This window comes from Microcaecilia unicolor, chromosome 1 (assembly GCF_901765095.1).
Source record: "Microcaecilia unicolor chromosome 1, aMicUni1.1, whole genome shotgun sequence".
NCBI classification, from domain to species: Eukaryota; Metazoa; Chordata; class Amphibia; order Gymnophiona; family Siphonopidae; genus Microcaecilia; species Microcaecilia unicolor.
Window position 1 is genome coordinate 77,335,267 of NC_044031.1, and position 27,921 is coordinate 77,363,187.

The 27,921-nt window shown below is 43.2% G+C and overlaps 1 protein-coding gene across 3 annotated transcripts in view; it reads right to left on the bottom strand.

Moving 5' to 3' along the window:
• LMBR1 (limb development membrane protein 1) overlaps window positions 1–27,921 on the bottom strand; it is a 291,341-nt gene that overhangs the window by 5,847 nt on the left and 257,573 nt on the right. For all 3 annotated transcript variants that reach the window (XR_003941628.1, XM_030198592.1, XM_030198605.1), the window contains one exon: window positions 9,499–9,660. Coding sequence is in view for 2 of the 3 variants with exons in the window: in XM_030198592.1 (XP_030054452.1) it covers window positions 9,499–9,660 (162 nt within the window). In the remaining variant the exon portion in view is untranslated. The remainder of the gene's footprint in view (window positions 1–9,498; window positions 9,661–27,921) is intronic.

Genomic DNA, 27,921 nt, shown 5'->3' on the forward strand with positions numbered 1-27,921 from the left:
AGATGCTGAAATGAAATAACTAAATTCAGAATATTTCCATCCTATTGGTTTCTCAAATGCGGATTTGGGTCTATTTACCTACTATTTGCTGAAGATACACAATTGTAGGAGGGTTCAGTTTAGATAGGCTTCCTACATCAAAAACTGGGTTTTCACAAAAGAGCAGTTTCCAAAATACTAAACCGGATACATATATAATAGTAAACATAGGAATTATTTCTGGCCATACTTTTAAAATGTTTTTAAGTAGGCATTCCTCGGGGGGTGGGGGGGGGGGGTGGAGATGGGCATATCTGTGCAGAGATTAGGGCGGAGGTTTTCAACTCAGTCCTTGTGGCACACCCAGCCACTGGGGGTTTTCAGGATATCCCCACTGAATTCACACACTGGCTGATATGCTCCAAGGACTGGATTGAAAACCTCTGGTTTAGGGTATACTTCCCAAAATGCAAAATATGCACAGTACAGATGTAAATCCTGGCAACTGCACACCCATATATTAATAGCAGTACCAGAGCTATCATAAATACAAGTGCCTGCCACTGCTAAGTACCCACAAGTCTGGATTTATCTGCTGCAGATACTACGGAAGTAGCAATTTTCAGAAAGGCAGGGCATGTGTTCTTTTCGCTTTCTAAAATTGCTATTTACACACACATACCAGCACATCCATTCATGAAGGGGCGGCCCTACCATTAGGCCACCTGAGGTGGGGGCCTCAGGCAGCACGCTCCCCTTCCCTCCTCAACCCTTTTATCTTAGTTTTTTTCCCACAAAGTGGCAGTGATTCCCATAGGCTGCCCTGCCGCGATGCCACCAGCACCAGCCTCTTGATGTAACTTCCTGTTTCCTCAGAGGCAGGACGCAATAGCAAAGAGGTCAGTGCTAGTGGCACCGCGGCAGGGCAGCCTATGGGAATCGTTGCTGCTGCCTCATTTTGGAAAAAATATAAGGTAAAGGGTTGAGGAGGGAAAAGGGGAGATGCTAGACTGGGCACAGGTGGCATTTCATCTCTGCCTTGGGCAACAGATTGCCATGGGCTGCCCCTGCACTTATGCAGTCAGTTCTAAAATTATCTTCCATGTGCATTTACCTAGACAAATTATGTCCTGAACCCTCAACAGCAGCTGCACACTAAGAGGAGTGCCAGCGGCCTGGAGCTGCAAAGAGAAGAAAGCAGGGAGCGCACACAGCTGCAGAGCCCGGGAAGAGAAGCCACAGGAAAGTTTTGTGGGATCCCCTCTCGACCACAGCACACCGGTTGCGTTAGACACTTATTGATCCTGCTCCAGTCCTTGCTGAACCAAGGCCTTGCTCCTCATATAGTTAAGCTCTGGAACTCATTGCCGGACTAAGTAGTAAAAGCAGTTAATATAGCTAATTTTAAAAAGGTTTGGACAAATTTCTGTAAGAAAAATTCATGAGTAAAGTAGTAAGGTAGGCATGAGTAAAGATACTGCTTATCTTTGGGGTAAAGCAGCATGAATTGTGCTTCTTTTTGGCACTCTGCAAGATCCTTGTAACCTGGTCTGGCCACTGTTGGAAACAGGATACTGAGCTATGTGGACCTTTGTTCTGACCCAGTAGGGTAAACTTATGTTCTGCATGTGTGTCTTCATTGGGGTTCTGCAAATTTCTGATTCTTCGGGTTCTGGTTTTGGGCAGAAAAGACCTGGCAGTCATAAAAAAATTAACAGCAGCTATACTGGGTCAGACCAATGGTCAATCTAGCCTAGTATTCTGCTTCCAGCAGTGGCCAATCCAGATTACAAGTACCTGGCAGAAACCCAAACAGCAGAAACATTCCATGCTACCAAACCCAGGGCAAGCAGTAGCTTCCCTAATATCTATCTCAATAGTGAACTATAGACTTTTCCTCCAGGAACTTGTCTATACCTTTTTTAAACCCAGATACGTTAACTGCTGTTACCACATCCTCTGGCAGCGAGTTTCAGAGTGTAACTATTCTTTTGAAAAAATATTTCCTCCTATTTGTTTTAAAAGTATTTACATGTAATTTCATTGAGTGTCCCCCTAGTCTTCATACTTTGTGAAAGAGTGAAAAATTGATTAACTTTTACCCATTCAGCACCACTCAGGATTTTATACACCTCAATCATACCTCCCCCCAGCCTTCTCTTTTGCAAACCAAAAAGCCCTAACATATGGGAGGAGTTCCATTCCCTTTATCATTTTGGTTGTTCTTCTTTGAACCTTTTCTAATTCTGCTGTATCTTTCTTGAGATACGGCAACCAGAACTGAACGTAATACTCAAGGTGAGGTCACACTATGGAGCGATAGAAGGCATTATGATATTCTAGGTCTTATTTTGCATTCCTTTCCTAATAATTCCTAACATCCTGTTGGCTTTTTTTGTCCGCCGCAGCACACTGGGCAGAAGATTTCAGCGTACTGTCTGCAATGACACCTAGATCTTTTTCTTGAGTGCAGACTCCTAAGGTGAACCCCAGCATCATCTAACTATGGTTCAGATTACTCTTTTCAATGTGCATCACTTTGCATCTGTCCACATTAAATTTCACCTGCCATTTGGATGCCCAGGTCTTCAAGTTTCCTAAGATCGTCCTGCAATATTTCACAATCCATATGCGTTTTTACAACTTTGAATAGTTTTTTTTGTTATCTGCAAATGTAATTACCTCCCTCATAGTTTTGATTTCCATATCATTTATAAATATATTAAATAGCACTGGTTCCAGTACAGATCCATGTGACAATTCAGTATTCACCCTCTTCCATTGAGAAAAATGGCCATTTCACCCTACCCTCTGTTTTCTGTGCAATAACCAATTCCTAATCCACAGAAAGACATAGCTGCCTATCCCATGACTTTTTAATTATCAAGAGTCTCTCATGAGGAACTTTGTCAAAAGCTTTCTGAAAATCTAGACACACTATATCAACCGGCTCACCTTTATCCATGCCTTCATAGAAATGAAGCAAATTGGTGAGGCAAGACTTCCATGGCTGAATCTATGCTGACTTTATCCCATGGACTTTATCCCTATCTCAAACCCCCCCCCCCCCCCCCCCCCCCCCCCGTCTACTAAGCCGCGCTAGCGGCTGCTTTGCTGCGTGGCTTAGTAAATGTGTGTGGGGGGTTCTGTGTGTTCTATAATTTTATTAAGTTTTTCCACTATTTTCGCTGGAACTGAAGTCAGGCTTACTGGTCTGTAATTTCCAGGATCACCCTTGGAACCCTTTTTAAAAATCAGCATTACACTGGCCACCCTCCAATCTCCAGGTACTATGGACTATTTTAACAAAAGGTTACAGATCACTAACAGATCAGCAATTTCATGTTTGAGTTCCTTTCAGTACCCTGTGGTGTTTCAATCTTTAACTTGTCTATTTGAATCATTAAATCTTCCAGGTTCACTGTGATTTCTTTCATCGGGGGGGGGGGGGGGGGGGGGGGGGCACAGACCAAAGGGAAGGTAGGTGCTATTGGCCAAAGACCCCATCTTTCGCCACTACTGAGTCCAGAACTGTCGTATTACAAAAATGAATAACCCCATTAAACAATTTTGGAAAGGTACACTCCATTCTGAAATTAACAAAGTTCCACACATATTCTTTGTTCTTCATAGTCTAGAATGCAGACAGGTGGACAGCAGCTCCCCAATGAATTATTTTACTTTCACAAAGAAAGTATAAAATTAGTTAGTTTCAGCTTTCCCCTGTCCTCCCCATCAGTGAAGATAGTCAAATTAAAAGAACCACCAACTGAAGGATAGTGGTAAACTTACGCCACTACATGAAGCCATAGCAGACACAAGGTAGGCAGGGGTCCATCCAGCAGTAGAGCACTTCATTGGTGTTGCTGGTTGTCCACTGTGGAGCCCCCCACTCCCACCCCGACACCTGAACAGTGGGAAGTTGAGCTGCTGATGCTGGCATCCCCGTGCATGCACAGTTCATACACATGAACTGAGTATATATTGGGGGAGGGAGGCAGTGTTGGTTCCTGAATGCATGTCACCAACTTCTCCACTGTTCAGACTGCCCTAGGGGGCTCCACAAATGATGTCTTCAGCTGGTGGGGCTTGGGAGTCCTCACCAGCCAAGGTATTCATTTTTTTTGTTTTAATACAGGAGGGGAGAGAGCATGTGGGAAGAGGAAATTTGTGAGCCCACCCAGAAATACACTTCTGCTATGATATTGATTTTTTAGCTATCTGAGAACAATTTAGTTTTGAATAGGGCAAAACCCAGTATTTTAACAATAGGAGCAACAGAGACTGCCAAAACTACAAGACTTGCACAGTTACGCAACCTATATTAAAGATACATAAGTATTGCCATACTGGGACAGACTGAAAATCCATCAAGCCCAGCATCCTGTTTCCAACAGTGGCCAATCCAGGTCACAAGTACCTGGCAAGATCCCAAAAAAGTACAACACATTTTATGCTATTAATCCTAGAAATAAGCAGTGGATTTTCCCTAAGTTCATCTTAATAATGTCTTATGGATTTTTCTTTTAGGAAGCCATCCAAAACCTTTTTAAACCCCGCTAAGCTAACTGCTTTTACTACATTCTCTGGCAACGAATTCCTGAGTTTAATTACACAATGGGTGAAGAAAAATGTTCTCCAATTCGTTTTAAATTGTCACACTGATAAACATCCCTTTTACACCAAGATTATTTTTCTGAATCAGTAAAACAAGTTTTAATTCATCCAGTTCTGAAGAAAGTGTCTGCAGACCCTCAAAATTTGAGCAATGACGGCCCGATTTTGAGTACCATTTCTGGCTAAGTTTATTGAGCAGGCTGTACTTGAACAACCACAAAGGTTTACTGATCAGTATAAAATATTTCATTATCATCAGTCTGACTTCTGTACTGGGTATAGCACAGAAACCATACTGAAATCCACACTTGATGTCTGGTTAAACTTGAGTTGCAAAAAAAAAAAAAAAAGTTGCTCTTTGCTTCATTTCTTTGAAGGCATGAATAAGCATGTGGATAAAGGGGAGCCGGCTGATGTAGTTTATCTAGATTTTCCGAAAGCTTTTGATAAAGTTCCTCATGAGAAAATTAGAGTCATGGGATAGGAGGAAAGGTTCTAGAGTGGATTAGGAATTGGCTATTGGACAGAAAACAGAAGGGTAGGGTTAAATGGTCATTTCTCTCAATGGAAGAGTATGAACAGTGGAGTGTCACAGGGATCAGTACTGGGACCAGAGCTATTTAACATATTTAAAAAACGATATGAAAATTGAAACAATGAGGGAGGTGATTAAATTTGCAGACGACACAAAGCTATTCAAGGTTGTTAAAACACCTGCAGACTGTGAAATATTGCAGGAAGACCTTAGGAAATTGGAAGAGTGGGCGTCCAAATGCAGATAAACTTTAATGTAGACAAATGCACATTGCAATGCACATTGGAAAGAATAATCCAAATCAGTTAACTGATGATAGGGTCCACTGTGGGGGTCAGCAACCAAGAAAAAGATCTAGGTGTCGTTGTAAAAAATAAGCTGAAATCTTCTGCTGAATGTGTGGCGGTGGCCAAAAAAAGCAAACAGGCAATAGTGAGATGTGAATGTGTGGACTGAAGACCACGTTGCAGCCTTGCAAAACTCTTCAATGGAGGTGGACTCTAAATGAGCTACCGATGTAGCCATGGTTCTGACATTATGAGCAGTGACATGGCCCTCCAAAGTCAGCCCAGCTTGGGCATAAGCGAAGGAAATGCAATCTGCTAGCCAACTGGAAATGGTGCGTTTACCGATGGCGACTCCCCTCCTGTTGGGATCAAAAGAGACAAACAACTGGGCGGACTGTCTGAAGGGCCTCATCTGCTCCAAGTAAAAAGCCAACGCTTTCTTGCAGTCCAAGGTGTGCAAGCTGCTTTCACCAGGGTGGGCATGAGGACGGGGAAAAAATGTTGGCAAGACAATCGACTGGTTCAGATGGAACTCCGACACCATCTTCGGCAGAAACTTAGGGTGCTTGCGGAGGACTACTCTGTTGTGATGAAGCTTAGTATAAGGTGCATGTACTACTAAGGCGTGAAGTAACAGCCACCAAGAAAACGACCTTCCAGGTCAAGTACTTCAGATAGCAGGAATATAGTAACTCAAAGAAGCTTTCATCAGCTGCGTGAGAACGACGTTAAGATCACATGACAATGGTGGAGGTTTGACAGGGGGACTTCGACAAAAGCAAACCTCTCATGAAGCGAACAACTATGTGGAATGCTCTGCCGAGGCGCCTCAAAATGCAAATGGATCACACCCTCTTCAAGAAATTACTGAAGACTTACTTCTCTGCTGCAACCTACTCCCCTTGTTCCCCTGCTGATTAATATTCCCCTTTACATTCCCCACCCTGCTTAGTTTTCCACTGTTAGTCAATGCTCCCCTTGTTTAACCTTTTTTTTCTCGCTTTATCTGTATCTTCATAATTTGTAATTCCTCCTAATTTTCTGTAAGCCACATTGTGCCAGCATGTGTGGGAAAATGTGGGATATAAATGAACCATAAATAAATAAACTAAAGGCTGTCCAGAAATAGACTTTCCTTCTACACACTGATAATACACACTAATTGCACTAAGGTGAACCCTTACAGAGTTGGTCTTGAGACCACACTCTCCTAGGTGTACAAGGTATTCAAGCAGAGTCTGTGTAGGACAAGAATGGAGATCTATGACCTTGCAGTCACACCAGACAGCAAACCTCCTCCATTTAAAAGAGTAACAGTGGAATCTTTCCTGGAAGTTAGCAAGACTCAGGAGACAACTTCTGAAAGGCCCAAGGAAGTGAATTCTAGGCTCTGAACATCCAGACCGCGAGCCAGAGAATGGAGGTTCGGATACAGAAGCGACCCCTCGTTCTGAGTGATGAGGGCAGGGAAACACTCCAATCTCCACGGTCCTTCGGAATAAAATTCCAGAAGAGGAGGAAACCATATCTGATGCGGCCAGTATGATGCAATCAAAATCATGGTTCCACGATCTTGCTTGAGTTTCAACAAAGTCTTCCCTACTAGAGGTATAGGAGGATACGCATACAGAAGGCCTGTTCCCCAGTGTAAGAGAAAGGCATCTGATGGTAGTCTGTTGTGGGCCTGAAGCCTGGAACAGAACTGAGGGACCTTGTGATTGATTTGAGCGGCAAAACGATCCACCGAGGGGGTGCCCCATGCTCGGTAGATCTTGCGGGCTACGCCCATGTTCAGAGACCACATGTGAGGTTGCATTACCCTGCTCAGCCAGGCTGTTTACACCTGCCAGATAAGTGGCTTGTAGAAACATGCCATGATGGCGTGCCTAGAGCCTCATCTGGACGGCTTCCTGACAGAGGGCGACATCCGGTGCCCCCCTGCTTGTTGGTGTAATACATCGCAACCTGATTGTCTGTTTGAATTAAGATAATTTGGTTGGACAGCCTATCTCTGAAAGCCTTTAGAGTGTTCCAGATCACTCAGATCTCCAGAAGGTTGATCTGAAGATCTGTTTCCTGGGAGGGACAGGCTCTCTAAGTGTGAAGCCCATCTACATGAGCCCCCTACCCCAAGAGAGATGCATCCGTCATCAGCACTTTTTGTGGCTGAGGAATTTGGAAAGGAAGTCAGAAGATCAGATTGGATTGAAATGTCCACCACTGAAGAGAGCGTACCAGCTTGGGGGACACTCGGGTGACATCTTCTAGACTCCCCGTGGCTTGATACCACTGAGAAGCCAGGGTCCATTTAGCAGATCTCATGTGCAGACGTGCCATGGGTATAACATATACTGTGAAAGCCATGTGGCCCAACAACCTCAACATCTGCCGAGCTGTGACTTGCTGTGATGTCCAAACCTTGGATGTGAAGGACAGAAGGTTGTCCACCCGAGTCTCGGTGAGATAGGCTCGAACAGTCCGCTTAATTTCAATTGCTGGACAGGGGAGAGATGGGACTTGGGGTAATTTATTACCAACCCTAGTAGCTCGAGCACCTGAATAGTCTCCCACATGGACTCCCGAGCACCGTCCTCTGAGGTGCTCTTCACCAGCCAATCATCGAGATAAGGGAACACATGCACTCCCAGTCTGCGTAGCGATGCTGCAACTACTGCTAGACATTTAGTAAATACCCTGGGAGCTGATACGAGGCCAAAAGGCAAAATGCGGTACTGAAAATGATGTCTTCCCAGCCGAAATCGAAGATGCATCCTGTGAGATGAAAGTATCAGGATATGTGTATATGTATCCTTCAAGTCCAGAGAGAATAGCCAATCGTTTTTCTGAATCATGGGAAGAAGGGTGCCCAGGGAAAATATCCTGAACTTTTCTTGAACCAGGAATTTGTTCAGGGCCTTTAGGTCTAGGATGGGATGCATCCCCCCTGTCTTTTTCTGCACAAGGAAGTACCTGAAATAGAATCCCAGCCCTTCTTCCCCTGGTGGAACGGGTCTGACCACATGGAACTTTAGAAGGGCGGAGAGTTCCTCTACAAGCACTTGCTTGAGCTGAGAGCTGAAAGAATGAGCTCTCGGTGGGCAATTTGGAGGTTTGGATTTCAAATTGAGGGTGTACCCTAGCTGAACAATTTGAAGAACCCACCAGTCGGAAGTTATGAGGGGCCACCTTTGGTGAAAAAATTGTAACCTTCCCCCGACCGGTAAGTCGTCTGGCACAGACACTTTTATGGTGGCTATGCTCTGCTGGAGCCAGTCAAAAATGGTGTGCACTGAAACACTTCCTTTCACCCACCCCTGCTGTCATTGGTATAAATAAGGTATTTTATGGAATGGCCATGGAACTGAGGTGAGTCAGAGGGTGAAGCCATGAGGAAGAGTGAATGGGGCTGAGGCAGAGTGGGGCATGTACTAAAATCTCCCTCTCAAGAACAGGGCTCCCTTGGCAGCTCTGCTAATGCAGCAGATATTGTGGAGCAGTTAATACAGAGCAATTACCTCTATCTACACTAACTGTAAGGCACAGTCCTGCCCATTCCACACTCCTTTTCCACATTAGCGATTATGTAGAAATTACTGAGCACTACCTGCTAAGGCACTGAACAATGAAATATGGCATTTTAATCAGGAAATGGACAGTTTTCAACCCCGACGCATGATCACACTAACATTTTGTCTGAATCACCCCAACCTATTTAACAATACTTCTTTACTGTACTTGTCACTGTAATAGTACATCTATACTGTATTTGTTCACACCGGAGTCTGTAACTACCTCTCCGGAACTATGTAAGTCACTTTGAGCCTACTAATAAGTGGGAAAAGGTGGGATACAAATGTAACAAATAAAATAAATAAATAAAAAATACAAAGGCCCTAAATTAATGTAAAACAACATGTTAAAGGTAAAGGTGAAAGTTAAGAAAAATCTCAAGGATTCAAAATGTGAAAACATTTCAAGCAGATCAAAAATTCAACTGAAGACCATAAACATAAATCTAGGATCCAAGTGTCCAAATTCATAAAACATACTGGTAATATGAAATAAAAACCAGTGCTTTACCTATTGCTTTGAGAAGTTCTTCCCGCACAGCAGAAGTAAATGTTCTGATCAGACACAGTGTGGTCATAATAGTAAACAGCAAATTGTATGATAATACAATATAAAAATTCCCCAGCCAATTGAATCTTCCAAAATCACCCAACAGATCAAATCTTGTAACACCTGTTAAAGTAAACAAAAAAGTAAAAATTTCAAAATATGATCAAGTAGAAACATACATACAAAATAACCATTAAAGGGATAAACTGATAGATGTGCACACTCATAAGAAATTTGCATTCTACAGCATTATCAAAACAAAAGTACACATGTGCTTTCACTTTGAAAATTACTCATAGAAAATTATGTCAGTATTCAACGACTTATGTATCTTTTAAACATATAAAAAGGCACACCATATATAACCGGAAGCTGTCTGTATAAATGGATTTCAAGACGAGCATTAGTTCTACTAGTAGCTCTGCTGTACACTGGTAGTTACACATATAGGGAGGAATTTTATAAATGGTGCCCACATTTGGACATTGAACAAAACAGTGCTCCTCCGAGTTGGGTGCCTTTCATAGAATAGCGTATACCTCCCAGATCCGTGCCCAATGTTTAGGCGCATGCATTTACATCAACTGAAAGCCAGTGTACATCAGGTGCGGATCCTCCAAATTCCATAATATTATGCGTATCTCTGATGAACGCCCTGACCTTCCTACGCGCCTCACATGGCCACGCCCCTTTCCATTTATGCACTAAAGGATTTACATGTGCATCTTTATAGAATAGTGCTTAGCAAGATGCATGTGCAAATCCAAATTTTTGCAATTAGTGCCAATAATTGGTTGTTTGGGGCCCAATTAGCACTAATTAGACTGAACCAATTAAATTGCACACACGCCCAAATTTCCATGCACAATTCTGAGCATCATATATAGAATCTGGCCCATAGTTCCTGGGATGTAACCTAAAAGTGACTACAGTTCAAATGTTTAGGTTCACAGAGGTGTCATATGAATGCCCAGAAATAGACCTGACTTTTCAGCATTTTAAGTGCTAGACATTTTAGAATTCAATGACAGTGTTAACTGCCTTGTGCTTCACCTTATATAAGCCACATCAGCTTTCAGTGTCTGAGAAGCCCTGATGATCTCATTTTAGTAGTACATAGAGGCAAAACAAGCACTATGTACAGTCTTGCACATACCTATTTGGCAAAATATATGGATTCATAAGTGCATGGCACTATCCAGAATTAACAACCTGATTACGATATGCAAACTCACTTTCATCTATAAAGCCTGTTCTGTTCGTGTGCCAGGTTGCAGCCTCATAAAGCCTGTTGCTTCATGAGGCTGCAACCTGGCACACGAACAGAATGCTGAGGTTGAGGTTCCCAATGTTCCAAGGCAAGTTTGTTATCAGAATTGACATCATTGCCAGGACAGAAAATACCAGTACAGCTACAGCTTGTGATTTCTCTATAAAAAGAGGCTCTTATCAGAGAAAGAGGCTAATGTATCAATATCCCACCCATTGGAGCAAACCTGCATTGGATCAGACTGTCCATCTGAGGGACACACTGACATCTGGAGGCCTGTATCAGGTTGTATGTGCCATGTACTTGTGTATTAGTGCTCTGGGGGCCAGAGTGACTCTATACTTCAGAGTCTAGTTAGAGATTTATGTGCGCTTACTCTAAGTTGTTTCTGTAATGAGACTGGCTTTGTCTTCATTCCTACCTTTCTTATATAATGTTTGCTGCTATTGTAAATAAAATAATTGTCCTGTTCTTATATTGAGTGTGGACTTCATCCCTTCTATTATTTTGGTACAGTGGGCTTGGATGTAAGGAATACATTTGCGTCTGACACTTCCCTCACTAATGTTAATCTTGCTTGGGACTCATTTCTTTCAGAGTTTATACTAAGTATCAGGAACCCCAATAACACCCAAAAAAAAGTTTGTTGTCTGTAGATGATATAGGCCCAGTTCTGGAGGAAGCAGAGACTGTAGGCTCAGCACTAGATGCAGCTGGGAAGGATGTATCATAGGGCCAGAATCAATTCTCTAGGCTTCTCAAAATAGCAAGTATAAACATATTTCCTTCCTATCACCCCAACATAGAAAGAACAATGAGAGACTTATGAGAGAGAAAATTCCCCTCTATGTCCTGGGGCTACTGACTGTACTCATATTGCTTTAAGGCCTTCTGCACAACATGAGATACTTCTGGGGGAATACTGTGTTATGGCGCACTACAGAATTTGTACAGAATTCCCCTTTTCCACAGACTGCGCAGAATTCTGCCTTTTCCGTGCAGAATTCTGTGCAGTCTGATGAATATGCTCCGTTTCTGGCAGGCTGGCTTCCTCCCTATAGTGCGGCATGGGAGAGGAGCTGAACAGCCACACATCAGGCTGCTTTTTCCTCCTCCACAGCCATCCTGGGCCCAACTGTTCCTCTGAGCCAAGCAGGTCTCAATACAGCCATGTGGCTTAAAAGGAACCCCTGGGAGCTCAATATTTTCAGTACAAGAGCCTGAACTCTGCGTCTTAGATTACAAACATTTCTGCTAAATTCAAAGCTGACCCAACATATACTCCCCTACCCTATAAGCTGCTCAGACATGCACTTTTGATGGGTGGGTTAGGAAATTCATTAATAAACTTGGCAACTTGAGACCAAGATGGTAGAGAAGGCGGACGTAGCCTGATACGTGGCTGTGTAACTTCTCTCCCTTGCCACACTGTAGTGGTGCAATTGCAGGTAGGCAAGAGAGGGAGGGAGTGCCTGGAAAAAAGGTGGATGGAAGTGTGTGAGTGTGTGTGGGGAGGACTAGAAAAAGGTGGGTGGATTATTGGGGGGGGGGGGAGGGGGCTGGACAGGGACTGGAAGAAAGGTAGATAAGGTGTATGATTTAGATGTTTTATGGCTGGTTTTAATCTGGCATTAGTTTTATTTTCTGAATAGTCTGAGCACCTTCTCTTTGCCCCTTTATCTTCTTCTTCTGAGGTTAGTACTATACAGTCTTATAAAGGATAGCTTAGGAGGTTTCTGATTATGAATATAAAGGTTTTTTTTAGCAGATTATGGGGATCATTTTCAAAATAGATAAAAACATTTTTAAAAATGGCATAACAAGCAGATAAACGTATTTCTTGCAGAAAGCGTATAATGAAACCAACAACAACAAAAAAGCCCACCCAACTCCGCTAACCACCAAAAAAATGTTCTCAGAGGGGGGCCGTATCCTGATCATAACATGGACAATGTTATGTGATGAATATTTATTGCCGATAGCAAAACGATTTCCTGTGAATGGAAAGAAATCAGACCTGCTTTAGAAGAGTCTAGGTAAGGCTAAATCTGTCTTTAGACTCATTTTGCTGAGCTGGGGATTGGAGAGGTGGAAGTGGTCGTTTGTACGAAATAGTGGAAAGTTGCCGAGTGCTTTGTTACTTTTGTGTATTTGACCCAGTCTAAAGCTTTTGATCCTTGCATTTCCCGAGGCCAGTCCACCTGAAGGTCACTGCCTCCCTCGCCTTTCTGGCCACCGGCACCTTCCAGTCAGTGCTAGTAGTCTATGCAGGCCTCACTCAGCCTGCCATCTCCAACTGTCTTGTTCAGTTCCTCAATACTTCCCTCACTGACACTATATTATCTCCCACGCTACCACCCAGGCATTCAAACAACATGGCTCAGTTTTACACCATAGATGCTTCCACTCGGTCATAGGCATTATCTACTGCACACACATCACACTCAAGACACATCAAGCATATGAGGAGACCTACAGGAAACGAAAATCATTTCACTCCATGAACATGCAGGTTTCTGTGTGATCCCCAGGGGATGTGTATGCCCACTACCTAGGCTTCACCCATGTCTGCATCTTCCAGCATTCAGAAATCTACCACAGATGCCCCCAGAACCCAAAACCATTACCCCACCTTCACAGCATCACCATACCAGCCAATACACATCCATGTCTGTGATTCTGCTTCCCCCCACAAGTGGCAGAGAACCACTTGTGAACCTAGCTCATGACTCCTATAGTCCACCCCCAAAATGAAGCAGAGGAGTACCAGAGGCATAAGAGCACTTACACAATCACAGAACGGACCTTTGATCAGTTCAAGAATTGATTCAGATGTCTGGATTGATCCAGATGGGAGTTTCTCTACAGCCCCGAAAATGCTGCCAAAATTTTCATGACCTGTTGCATATCCTGGTTCTTGGAAGAAGACAGGCCCTGCCAGAGGAACCACAACAGCAGCCACCAGACCTAGAGGAGCCCTCTTCCCCCGTACACACACAGCTGACCAGGGAGCATACCAGCTGGGGGTCTGTGCCAAAGACTCATTCTCAGTGTACTTTTCAATAAAGGTAAGTGCATTATTTATTTGTGTGCAGCAGCTCTATAACATTCACCCCACCCTCTCCCACCAGTACATAGTAACATAGTAGATGACGGCAGAAAAAGACCTGCACGGTCCATCCAGTCTGCCCAACAAGACAACTCATGTGTGCTACTTTTGTATATACCCTACTTTGATTTGTACCTGTGCTCTTCAGGGCACAGACCATATAAGTCTGCCCAGCACTAGCCCCACCTCCCAACCACCGGCTCTGGCATAGACTGTATAAGTCTGCCCAGCACTATCCCCGCCTCCCACCACCGGCTCCGGCACAGACCGTATAAGTCTGCCCAGCGCTATCCCTGCCTCCCAACCTCCAGTCCCGCCTCCCACCACTGGCTCTGGCACAGACCGTATAAGTCTGCCCCGCACTATCCCCGCCTCCCAACCTCCAGCCCTGCCTGCCACTACCGGCTCTGCTATCCAATCTCGGTTAAGCTCCTGAGGATCCTCTCCCCCCATACACATTCCCACCCTCCTCCCTTCAGCACACAACCCCTCCCCCTAGCATCCCCCAACCCCCCTGTTCACACCACCACAGCATGGCAATTAGGTGGTTCACAGCCCTATATCATCCTCCCCCTCCCCCATACCCTCTGGGAGCCACCACTCCAACCCTGTTCCCGACCTGCTGGCAATGGCCTGGGTCGTGCAGGAGCAGAAAGTGTCACAGTTCTCCCCTGTAGGGCTCTCACTGTCCTCAGTCCATTGTGCTGCCTCTGCTGCACCCTGGATATCTGGCCATCCTGCTGCTTCTGCTGCCCTTGAGGAACCTGGCCTCATGGTTGTTCCACTGGCCTATGGTCATTTGGGTCCCTTCCTTGGATGCTTGGATAGAAGTTGCGGCTCTGCAGTTGAGGCGGGTACTATAAAGCTTGGCTAGGTGGTGCGGCCACTGGTGCTACTTGCAGCTGGTGTGGAGGGTGTTGCTGCAGGACTGGTGAACTCACTGCTTCAAGTTAGAGACTCAGGTGCTTGATGTATGGACAGTGTGCTTGCTAAGGATACTATGTAATCCTGGAAACCATGCTGTATCCCCTGAAGTTGCTGCCAGAAATTCTGGGCTGGCTCCTGGCTGTCCTGTGCATGCTCCGCAGCATCTGCCTGCATTCCTGTGTACTTGGAGTCCCTCACACAGCAGCTGAAGTTTCTGTTGCCAGTAGTCCGCCAGTTACAAATTCTGTGCCAGCAGTTTCTTGACAAACTGCAGCACCTGTTGATGTGGTGGTTGGGCGCATGATGGGCTGGCTGTGGTTCCTCATCAGCTGCCTCTGCAAATGCAGTGAGGGGTGTGGGATGGGTTTCAGCACTAATTGCTCCTACTCTTCATCCCCTACAGGCGACTTCTGGCTGGTGTCCTCAGCGTGCTTTTTCTCTCCCATGGTGCCCTCCTGTGAGCCCTCAGAAGCCACTGATTCACCTTCTCCTCCTGATGTGCCTGTGCTGCCTGCTGGTTCCTGGCTCTCCATCAAACTCCATGTCCTCACCTGCACAGGGAAAACAGAAGAAATGTGTCTGTTGCACTAGTTAACCAGGCAGGCTGCTGCAGCCTTCCTGAACATATCCTTCCACGTGCGCTTCTAGACCACAGCTGATGAGGAATAGCATTGTCATGCAACACAAAAGATGTATGTTTCTACATCCAACACTGCAGAAGCCAAGGGGTATGATACACTGTTACTCAGAGGAAAGGGTGCTGGGCAGCCACACAGCCAGATGAGTATAGAATGGACTAAGATTTTAGATGTTTTCCGATAAACGTTTATTTTGCCATTTGGATGTCATATCCAAAATGCCCCTCCACATCTTTTATGTTTTGAGGCTGGTACTGTACAGCCCCAGCAGGTTGGATGTTTGGTTGATCTTTTTCAAAAAATTCTTATTAAAAGCGTTTTATTAATTTTTTTTTATTAGAAGCTTTGTTGATTTTCACTTAAACTTTTATATACCTTGATGGTATTTAGTAGCACTAACATGACATGTTTGTGATTTGACCAGCTGCTGGAAAGCATCTGATTATGTTAGCAGTGCCCTACAATGTAACATCAGTATGCACAGCTTGTGGGTCACCACATTCATCTTTTGAGTATGGCACTTATGGGTGGACAAAATAGTGTTGCTTTTTTCCCCTCTCCCTCTTTTTGTTCTTTCTAATCTTCTTTTCATTAGATCTTTTTTTGCTTGTTTGTTCTGGTTTTTTTTTTCCGTCTTTTGACTTATTGGTTTCTATTTTTGCTTCTATGATCTAAAGGTCCAGAGTTAAAACAATTATATATCTGCCCCTGACACAGGCAACAGTGCTAATTATCAAGCCATGTTCTTCTTGTATTCTATAAATTTTACCACCCCAGGTCATTTGCATTTATGTGCAGATAGATCGATTTTAAACGATTGTTAAATACTCACTTTATTGTGCAGGCTTTTTTCCGATAAAAGTTGGTCATATGCTGGATGTACAAAGACGATTAGTGGGGATAAACAGCTGGAATGTGGGTAAGCCATAGGATGGAGCTGGTTTATGAGACATTTTATCTATTAGTATTATTGTTGGGAGATTAAGGTGGGGTTAGGAGCAATTGATGTAGTTGGTTTTTGTTTTGTATTACTTACATATTATGTATGTATTTTATGCAAGCTGCTTACAGGGCCGTGCCTAGGGTCTCTGGTGCCCCCCTGCAGACTATCAGTTGGCGCCCCCACCCCCTCCGTCTAGCAGAGCAGGAACAGAAGGGAGCAGGCAAGTAAGCTGGACCTCAGGAAAAAAATAGCACTGTATGTATCCCTCATTGATAAGTCTCTGACTCTAAAGTTTAGCAATTTCATTAAAGCAAAATGTATTTTCATAACACTTCAAAGATTTCCAACTCAAAATAGGAATGCTAATTCAAAATGTGATCAAAGTCCTCTTAGTTTCCAAAGATTCTTTTTCTAATCTCCTTTGCACCAAAGGATATAATTCAGACCAAACATTTGTCTCTGATCAACTATCTCAGATCAAATATTTATTTCAGATTAAATATTAAGGTTTCCTTGCTTACAGTCACTTAAATCTACCTAGCCTTTATATAGCTTATAGGATTTAAACACTCTTAAACTGAAATTCACCCTTTTCTATTCTTCATAAACTTCAAGTAATCCTGAAATATTCAGATCCTTTTTCACTAGAGAAATCTCAAACTTCAATCTCCACCAACCTCTTTTCATTCATATTTTCTCATTTACCACATAATCTGGCAGTCTTTTATAATTTCAGTCAACACACACAGGAACTCACAGCTGCATGTCTCTCTTGGCCAAACCGACAGTCAGTTGCTGTCTCACTCTGTTCCCTTCCGGGCAGATTTCTAACAAAAGCTGATCATCCAATCAGAGAGCTCTATTTGAATGCAGATTAACATACAGACACTGTAATGGGAATTTTTAGTGAAAAACACTAGATAAACCCTTCGTTTTTGGACCAAACTTCACACTTTTGATCAGAGCCATACCCTAACATTAAGGCTGTAAACACTTCCAGCATTTTTTATTCATAAATATGCAAATGAGAACCTCCCAAAAACGGACTAATTTGCATACGATTTAAACAAATCTGAGCATATGACAACCAAGTACAGACTCCCAGCACCTGAATCTGCAATTAGATTTAATACAAATACTTTTAAAACTTATTTTTAGCACTTTTAAAATTTCAGGTTGTCTTTAATTTGAATGCAGTTCAAGCTCTGAAGCTCACCCTGAGTGAGGAATTAGCCCCAAACCACAGCATATATAGCAATTTGGTTGCATTCTTTAAAATAACTTGAAGAGCCTGCCTGCCTCAGTGAATACTGCTGTTGCTTTCACTTCCAGTTTGCCATGAAAAGGAGGAGGGCAGGGGCGATCGCAACTTCAGCTAAAAGATTTTGCAAGTGAGTGGAAGGCAGGGACCGCAGGGCAGCAGCGCCCCTCGAAGGCAGGCGCCCCCCTGCATTGCTTACCTGGCTTACCGCATTGGCACGGCCATGGCTGCTTAGGTGTAGGCAGGTTAAAAATTGAAAAATAAATAAATTAATAAAGGAATTGAAGAGCTCTTACTAGTTCATCTCTCTGCTGCTCATTTTCAGATGAGAACTAGGGAAAGCAGGGTTCAAATCCCACTGATGCTCCTCCTGACCTTGGACAAATCACATAATCCTCCATTGCATCAGGTACAAATTACTAATATGTGCTGTGTTAGCATGTCCTAAAGCATTAACATACCATTTTACACATATCCCCTTTTATGCAATAGGACCTAGCTATTATTAATGTGCATTCCTGGTACACTGAAGTGGTAATGCATGTTAGTAACTCTGTTAAGATGGTAAGCCCTCCAGGAACAGGTTAATACCTAGTGTGCTTAAATGGAGCTCACTACTGAAAAGACAAGATCTAAACCCATATAAATAATTTTATAACAGAGCACCTAGACTATCAAGGCATTTAAGTGCATAATTTACAAAGGTAAATTCTGCTTATTTCATAAAGTCAAAATCTCTATGCCTTTATAAAATTACTCCACCAGGAAACAGGCATGGACATTTACAGCTGCTCTGAGGCACAAATGGACTGCCTAGATTTGTGGAGACACACTAACATATGTGCTTATCTCACAACTCCCTAGCTCCGCCCAACCTCCACTCTTGGAAACACCTAAGTGTATACCATGTAAAAATAATGTGCTATACATTAACAGTGCATACTTTTTGCATGTATAACCTCAGACAATTTTATAACTATTTCAACATACATAAAAAGCCTTATAAAATTACCCTGAACTGGCTTTTCTTTTTCTTTAATTATGAGGCCTTTTTAGTAAACTGCGGTAAAATCTGAAGGTACCATGGCTTAACACTGGAATTTATTGCGGGGTAGCTGCAAATTTAACGTAGCATTCCCACTATATTTTATTGCAGGTTGTGTGTTAACATTCAAATTAATGTGTGGTGTGGTACCCTGAGTGAGGGCAGGCCGCGGAACCCGGTAAGACAAGCCACACACACTCCATAAATTAGGGTGAAAACAAATATTTTATTAAAGGTGTCCAGGAAGGGCTCCTGTTTACGTCACAGGAGAGGAGAAAACAATATCCAAAGCTAATTCTGTAAGCACAACAGTGTCTTTGGGTGGCCTGCTCCTGCAGGGCCACAATATACACGAATGTCTTTTCCTCAGCAGCAATTCTTACTAGTCTCTGGCCTGGTCCCTGGATCCAGAGTTACCAGCACAGTAGGCACACAATGCTGGCCTGAACACAAATGCTTCAAGGTTCCAAGCTCAGCTTGGCCTACCTGTCTGTACTGCTGGCTTATCATGTGCTATATGCTCTTTACTTTCTCTTTCAGAAGCCCAACTGTGAGCTCCAACCCGAGTACTGCTTGCTCCACCCACTAACCTATTATACAGAGAAGCCCAATTGTGCTGATCTCTGACCCGGAGCACTGTTCCACCCACTGATCTACACTGTCTGAATTTTTATTTTGCTTATACTATGCTCTTTAGTTTCTCTCCCAAAAGCCCGATAGTGCTGCTCTCTGAGCTCCAACCCAAGCGCTGCCTGCTCCGCCCACTGACCTACACAGAAGGTGATGTCGTAGTACCCTGCTATAAATTTGAACTCAGAGGCACTGTTTGCACCGTGAAGAAGTGCATCCAAAGAGCTGGTCATGCTCAATGGGCAAGCTCCTTCGAACGACTCCTTGAGGAGGCTAATTCTCTTTTATTACTACAACTGGCTGGACCTCGTTTTTACCTTTTCATTCCTGTAGTTACATCGCGATTCTTATCCATTTTCTTATTATGGCAGCCATTCCTGTCTTCTGGGGCCACTGCCCTGGCCACCCTAGACCTCCGTTACAACCTAGGATGTTTATTGTGTACTGGATTTCGCTTACCGCCCATCAGAGTCATTCTTCACTCGGGCCATCTCATCTTCCCTTGCATCATTCTCTGCTTTCAGTTTCCTTCAATTAAGTAACTTAGATATAAATCTATCTTTAATGCTTCATTATATTATCAGGTTGTTGTATTATGGAATAATGTACCTAGATGTTTGCCAGTATTTGTCCTACAAGGCCTATTTTACCAGCGTCACCCTTGTCTCTCTTACTTCAGTGTTCTCTTGTGTTCAGTTTTGGAGGCCGTATCTTGCTAAGGATGTAAAAAGAATCGAAGCGGTGCAAAGAAAAGCTACGAGAATGATATGGGATTTGCGTAACAAGACGTATGAGGAGAGACTTGCTGACCTGAACATGTATACCCTGGAGGAAAGGAGAAACAGGGGTGATATATGATACAGACGTTCAAATATTTGAAAGGTATTAATCCGCAAACGAACCTTTTCCGCAGATACGAAGGCGGTAGAACGAGAGGACATGAAATGAGATTGAAGGGGGGCAGACTCAAGAAAAATGTCAGGAAGTATTTCTTCACGGAGAGAGTGGTGGATGCTTGGAATGCCCTCCCGCGGGAGGTGGTGGAGAGGAAAACGGTAACGGAATTCAAACATGCATGGGATAAACATAAAGGAATCCTGTTCAGAAGGAAAGGATCCTCAGGAGCTTAACCAAGATTGGATAGCAGAGCCGGTAGTGGGAGGCGGGGCAGACTTATACGGTCTGTGCCAGAGCCAGTGGTGGGAGGCGGGACTGGAGGTTGGGAGGCAGGGATAGCGCTGGGCAGACTTATACGGTCTGTGCCAGAGCCGGTGGTGGGAGGCGGGGATAGTGCTGGGCAGACTTATACGGTCTATGCCAGAGCCGGTGGTTGGGAGGCGGGGCTAGTGCTGGGCAGACTTATACGGTCTGTGCCCTGAAGAGCACAGGTACAAATCAAAGTAGGGTATACACAAAAGTAGCACACATGAGTTGTCTTGTTGGGCAGACTGGATGGACCGTGCAGGTCTTTTTCTGCCGTCATCTACTATGTTACTTCCTCTTTTACATAATGACAGGCTTTTATAAATCTTCAGGATATTCGTGTTAAATCAAACTATGTGGTTTCTCACATATTTTTGTAAACTTGGTGATTGAGAAATTTTATGGAATTTAATTTGGTTATTTTTATTTAGTAAGCGTGTATTTTCCTGGAAATTATGTTCCAGTTTTCTTTCCACATTGAACTGTCAAGGTGTTTGTGGATTAGAAGCATTGTATTGATGTTGAATTGCCGTTCTCTTCGGACAAAAACTTCTCTTGTTTATGATGTTCTTCAGTCACTTTTTTTTTTTTTGGACAGATGTGGCTACATGATGGAGATTCCCCAATAGTTTCCCAGTGCTTGCCCCAATTGCTGCACTTTTCCCATCCTGAGACAGACTGTCCGTAGTGGCAGAGTTGGCGGCTTCTTCTCTTTCTGAGATGGACTCAGATCTCTGTTTTCCTTTTCCTAGAATCCCTTTTGCTCTGGCTTAATTCTTCTCCCCTGGGCCTATTTTCGCCTTCTTTACCTTCCCGTTTCCTGATGCAGCTCTGCAGGATAGTTTTGCCCACTGCTTCTCCAACATGACTTTGCCCTAATCTGCTTATCTTGGGTGATTTTAATGTTCATGTTGATGACCTTTCCTGCCTAATTGACCACCACTATTTGTCCTTGTTTTCTGATCTTGGCTTTCAACAATATGTTTCTCTTCCAGCACATTGGGTTGGTCACTCCCTTGACCTTGTATTCTCATAACTCTCCCCTTTTTTTCAGTTTTCTGATTTCAAGGTCACACTGTTGCCTCAGTCAAACCACCAGTTGGTTTCATTTACTGTTCAGTTTTCTAGCACTCCTTTCCTCCCTACTCATTAGACTCCAGCGATTTTAGATTACAGGTCTGTTGAGCCTTCTACGGTTTCCACTTTATTTCGCTCCTTACCTTCTGACTTCATCTCTTCTGCTTCCTGAGGAGACTATCCTTTGGGACTCTGCTCTCCAGGAAGCCACTGAACCATTCGTCCCACTCCATGTTCCTTCTGCAACGTCGTCCCTTGGTTTCATGCTGATCTCCGTCTGACAAAGGACCAGCTCCGTCGTGCTGAGCCAGTGTGGAATCAGTCTCCGCTCCTCATTGGAGCTGGGCTACTTTCATCTGATTCTACACTCTTCTTTTTTCATTATTCACTTATCTTTCTTCCATTGGTTCCGGTTCCTCTTGTCCTATTTCTCCCCCTCTCTCTACATCTGATTTTGCTCACTGTTTTAACCATAAGGTTGAGCTTGCATTAGCTACTTTACCCTCTTCTTTCATCACCCTCCTCTGCTCAATTGCCACCATCACCTTCTGTTGATTCTCCCCTTTCTCCTGTATCCCCCCCTCAGGTGAGAGCTGACCTTTATTTACCCTTCCTTCTCTATCTGAGCTTTCCAAAACTTACGCTTTCCTTAGGAAGACTACCTCCCCATTAGATCAATTGCCATCTGCCAGGCCAGGGGTTCCAACTCATGGCCTCCTTCCTTTTCTTCTTTCTATGATTACTAACAGCCTTACCGCTGGTTGCGTTCCTGTCTAATGGAAGAGGGTGGTTATTCAGCCTTGTCTTTAAAAATCTTCTCTTGATGCCACTAACCCAGTTCATTATCGGCTTATCTCCAATATTCCATTTGCCTCCAAATTGATTGAAAAGATGTTGAGGCATCCTGGTACAATCAATGGTACTCAGTCATCTAGACTACTGCAACACACTCTACGCTGGTTGCAAAGAGCAAATTAAGAAACTTCAGACAGCTCAGAATACTGCAGCTAGACTCATATTTGGTAAAACAAAATATGAAAGTGCTAAACCCCCACGAGAAAAGCTACACTGGCTTCCACTTAAAGAACGCATCACGTTCAAAATATGCACCCTAGTTCACAAAATCATTCACGGAGACGCCCCAGCCTACATGTCAGACCTGATAGACTTACTACCCAGGAATGCCAAAAAATCATCCCGCACATTCCTTAATCTTCACTTTCCCAACTGTAAAGGTCTAAAATACAAACTAACACATGCGTCAACCTTTTCCTACCTGAGCACACAATTCTGGAACGCGCTGCCGCGCAACTTAAAAATGATCTATGAACTAACTAACTTCCGCAAACTACTGAAGACCCATCTCTTTAACAAGGTATACCACAAAGATCAACAAATATGAACTCCTATACATATATCCAGAACTGTTTTACAATATTTGCTTGTTAAACTACTATCATGTTTCATCATTATCATGTTACCTAAGATCCTACTGTAATACTAAATGTATATTTTCTTATATACTTCCACCATTCATGATGTATTGTAAGCCACATTGAGCCTGCAAAGAGGTGGGAAAATGTGGGATACAAATGCAATAAATAAATAAATAAATAAATAAATAAATAAATAAATAAATGTGTTGCATTCATGTCAATCTGGGTTCTGGGTAGGACATTCAACAGAAACCTCTTCTCTTCTAAATGATATACATATCACTTTTGAGGTGGGACCAGTGTTCCCTCTAAGGATCGACCTGCTGCATGCAACAGTTTTTTTCAAGTGAGTGCTGAAAACAGCCAACAACCAAAAGAGCGGGGGGGGGGTCCCATATGTAGATATTTATATCAAGAAATAAAAACTGAATATCACTAAAACAGCTTCACACAAATTCCAGTAAGGATATTGTTTACTTATGGGTTCATCTCAACTGTTGTAATCTGCCTTGGGAAGCCGGATTATTCTGTTTTGAACATGTTTCAGGGACAAGTGTTTTTGTAAGTCAAAATAATAAAAATAAATATTTTCTTTCATGCAGATCTCTCCTTTGTTTAAACAAAACTAAATGGGCTATAAGCCCTAAATACAGTTCACTGGTTTTCTTATATTTTGTCCTTCTGACAACATGTACTGTGCCAAAACTGAAAATACAGTCATACAAAATAATAGAATTCAGTAACATCCGTCACTTATTAACATTATAATTGTGTTCACATTTGGGTAATAACTGAGAAAATGCTGTTAAAAAATTAAATTAGAAAGCATGATTTTAAATGCTCCCAGGTTTCAATATAATTCATGTCCAAATATCACACTGATTATGATTTTAAACAAATTATTACTCTACTTATTAAAAGTCATTCCGTAAAATTGACATGCAGCAAAATTAAAACCAGTGCGCATCCATTTTCGGGCTGAGACCTTAACACCACCCATTGAGTTAACGGTAAGGTCTCGCTTGATGGACCTTTGGTCTGTCCCAGTATGGCAATACTTATGTACTTCCTTTGTGTACATTCATATGATGCACAAGCCAACATGTTTAAAAATGTAAGCGAGATTAAATAAAGATGCTACCAGCAATAAAGAACGACAACATGGATGCAGCAGCCCATCTCCTGTTTTTATCCAACTTCCTTGGGTTCCTGCAGCAGACACTGGAGGGCTGCAGCAATTCTCCATCAGAGGCCGTATCCGTTACTTTCCTTCTGCCGCATCCCGCCCTCTCTACTGCAACTTCCTGTTTTGACACTAAACAGGAAATTGCAGTAGAGGACAGGCCGTGGCAGGAGGAAAGCCACGGAGACAGTTTCTTACTGTGAATCGCTGTTGCTGAAATGGAAAGGGGATCAAAACTTTTTACCATTCCCATGTGGTGGGGGTAGTAAAAAGTTTTATTCCCGCATCTCTCTTAGCTCACAATGATCTTAAGTGAGCGACGCTCTAAATTTGTATGAGCAATCGATCATGTGCTCACCTTAGAGGGAACACTGGCTGAGGCTACTGTTTTTCTTGTTTCATTGGACCTCATTTCAGTGTCTCACTCACTGTTCCTATCACGGTTAAGTTCTCTGGGTGTCTCAGGTACAGTTTTCTCCTGGTTTTCTTGAAGACTGCCAATCGACTGTGCTTACTACAGTTTTGGAATCTGAACCATAATTCCCTTGTTTGAGGTGTGCGCCAGGGTTCAATACTGTCCCCTTTGCTCTAACATTTTCCTTGCCTCCCCTTGATTCCCTCCTTCAGAATGTGTGTGTGTTTTTACACATATGTAGGTGACATTCTTTTGGTCTCAACTCAAAATCCTTACGCGCCTTGTTTGCAGTGTGCTCCAGGGTTCAATACTATCCCCTTTGCTCTAACATTTTCCTTGCCTCCATTCAGAGTATGAGTGTTTGTTTTTACACATACGTGAGTGCATAGGAGCCGACTCTGTGGGTGCTTAAGCACCCCCAATATTGAGAAAATTCCTTGTATGTGTCTAAGGAGGGGTTATTTCCATTAGGCTTAGCACCCGCAATAATTTTGAAAAGTTGGCTCCTATGCGTGGGTGACATTCTTTTGGTCTCAACTCAAAATCGTTACACTCCTGATTTTTCTCCTCTACAGGCTGATTTGGATGCTACTGATCTTTGGCTTACTGGTCACCATCTATGTTTGAACCCTTCTAAATCAATGGCCTTTTGGATGATGGGTCACAAGGCTCATCCTTTCTCTGCTCCGTCGATTCACATGGCCCCTCTTTCTTTGGTGGACTCTTTGAAATATCTAGGGGTTCTCTGACTGTTCACTTAGTTTTATTCCCCAAGTGGCAGCTGCTGTTTGTTCCTGTTTCTCTCTCTGCGTACGATTCATTCTATTCATCCTTATCTGGATCTTGACAATTGTGCGACACTGCTTCATGCCTTTGTTATACCTAAATTGGACTACTGCAACATTTCCTATGCTGGACTTCCTTTTGCCCTTATCAAAATCAGTGCAAAATATGGCTTTTCACATTCTTTCTGGTTCTCGACAATACGATCATGTCACCTTTATTCTCAGCAGTTCCACTGGCTCCCTGTCTCTTTTTGGAATTGCTACAAGATTCTGTCACTTACTCAAAAAATGTTCCATTTTGGGATTCTGTCCTACCTTTCCCTCTTGATAGCCCATTATAGGCCTGCATGGGTCTTGCTACCTGCCTCTGGTAATCAGCTTTGAGTCTCTCTCCTGTTCCTGCTTGGAGTCCACCTGACATGCTTCATTTTTCTGTATGGGACCATCTTTATGAAACTCTCTCTCACCGATCTTAGGGCTGAAGTCTCCTATTCCCATTTCAAGGTAGCCTTTAAGACTTATTTGATTTCTGAGGCCTTTATGGATGGTTAGTCAGGGTTCAGAGGTAGGTTGGCTGGCACACAAGGTGTTTTACTTCTCTCTCTCTCTTCTCTATTTTCATCTGCTTTGCTTTTCTCTAAATTACTGTAGGTCTTTTCCCATTTTATGTTTATGTGTTAGTTGTAAATCACTTTGTTTTGAAAAGAAGTATACTAAATATCAATAAACTAAACTAAATTAGTAGTTGCAGTTTCTCAGCTTCAGAGTGAAAGCAACTGCAGTGGCAGTTGATGCTTTTCTCTGGGCTCCTTTAACCTAGCTCTGGCCCCGGCCTTTTATACTACCTGGGTCATGCCCTCCTGGCTCCATCCCTCCCATGCTATTTCCCCCTTGGGCGGGGCTATGGGTATGAAGGTGGCTCTGACACTGTGGGGAAGTGGCAGAGTCCTATAAACTCCCTCTGATATGGTAGCTGCTCCCAATTAACGTGAAAGTGGTCCTCTGTTAGCTCTGCATTAGCGCATGGCAAGTGTAGTCATTAACGGCCAAACGCCTTCCATGCCTACTCCCCACCCATGCCATGCCTCCAGTTTATCATGCTCTAACTGCAAACATTAAGCAAAGCTTCTTAACACAGCTCTGCACTAGTAGTTAACCCATTATAAACTGGCCATTAAGTCCTTAATGCAATTTACGGAAAAGGCCCCTATATTTTTTTTCTTACATTTGTACCCCGTGCTTTCCCACTCATAGCAGGTTCAATGCAGCTTACATATTATATACAGGTACTTATTTGTACCTGGGGCAATGGAGGGTTAAGTGACTTGCCCAGAGTCACAAGGAGCTGCCTGTGCCTGCAGTGGGAATCGAACCCAGTTCCCCAGAACCAAAGTCCACCACTCCTCCACTCCTATATTTTAGTATATTGTTTCAGAATGGAAATGGTTTAAAACATTGAAAACACAAGCAATTCTTTTTTTAACAATGTCAAATGCCTACTTTTGGCCAAACTCTGTGTCCATGTTGGTAGAATTCTGGTGGGAGCCTGGGTGTGGGTCCCCCAGCTGAAGATTCTCACTTCAATAGCTATGCTAGCTTAAGCTGGGGCCATATAAAATAGTGGAAAAATCCAATTATTGTGAACAAAAGTTCATGCAACACAGCCCAATGGAAGCTGTTTTCAACTAAGCTGAAATGTACAGAGAAATCAACTGCCTGTTACATTAGAAAGGCTGCTAATACACAAACAGCAGACTTATAATGAATTAGTACAATTTCTGAGCCTTATTTTTGAACAAGAGGGTAACACATATGGATCATAGCTCACAAAATTCTTTCCAACCTGTTTGCCTGTGTGTGTGTCTATCTGTGTGTCTCTAACCTGCAGGAGATAGAGATTTGACAATTTGAACAGAGCTGCATCCAAATAATCCATTGGTTTGTAAAGAACAACATTGTGATAATTTATCTAAACATCAGACATCATTGTCAACATGTTCCAATGGATGGAATTTGCAGTTTAACCACATGGTGCCACTGTGCCAAAGCAACATGCATTGCCATGTTTGTCCACATAACCAGTAGCAAGCCACACAGTTCAGGCACTAGGATTCACAGTAAAATTTACCATGGTCTGTCTGATTTGCAAAAAATATTCATGACTTCCAGATATCTAATGAGGATTCTACGCATTCGAGAAGCCAAGGAAGAATACTGAGCCTCCTCGCCCTCTCTGCAAAAGGACACAAAAGCCACAGATTGGCTGTGATGAAATGCTGATACCACCTTTAGACCCTCGTCTCCAAAAAGCAGAGAAAGGGATCCCGGACAAGAGAGAGCCTGAAGCTCCGAATGCCGTCTTTAGCCTAAAATCTTTCAAGGAGGCCTTCCAGAGTGGCTCAAAAGGAGGCTTCTGAAGAGCCTGAAGGACTAAATTAAGGTTACACTCTGGACACGGTTGT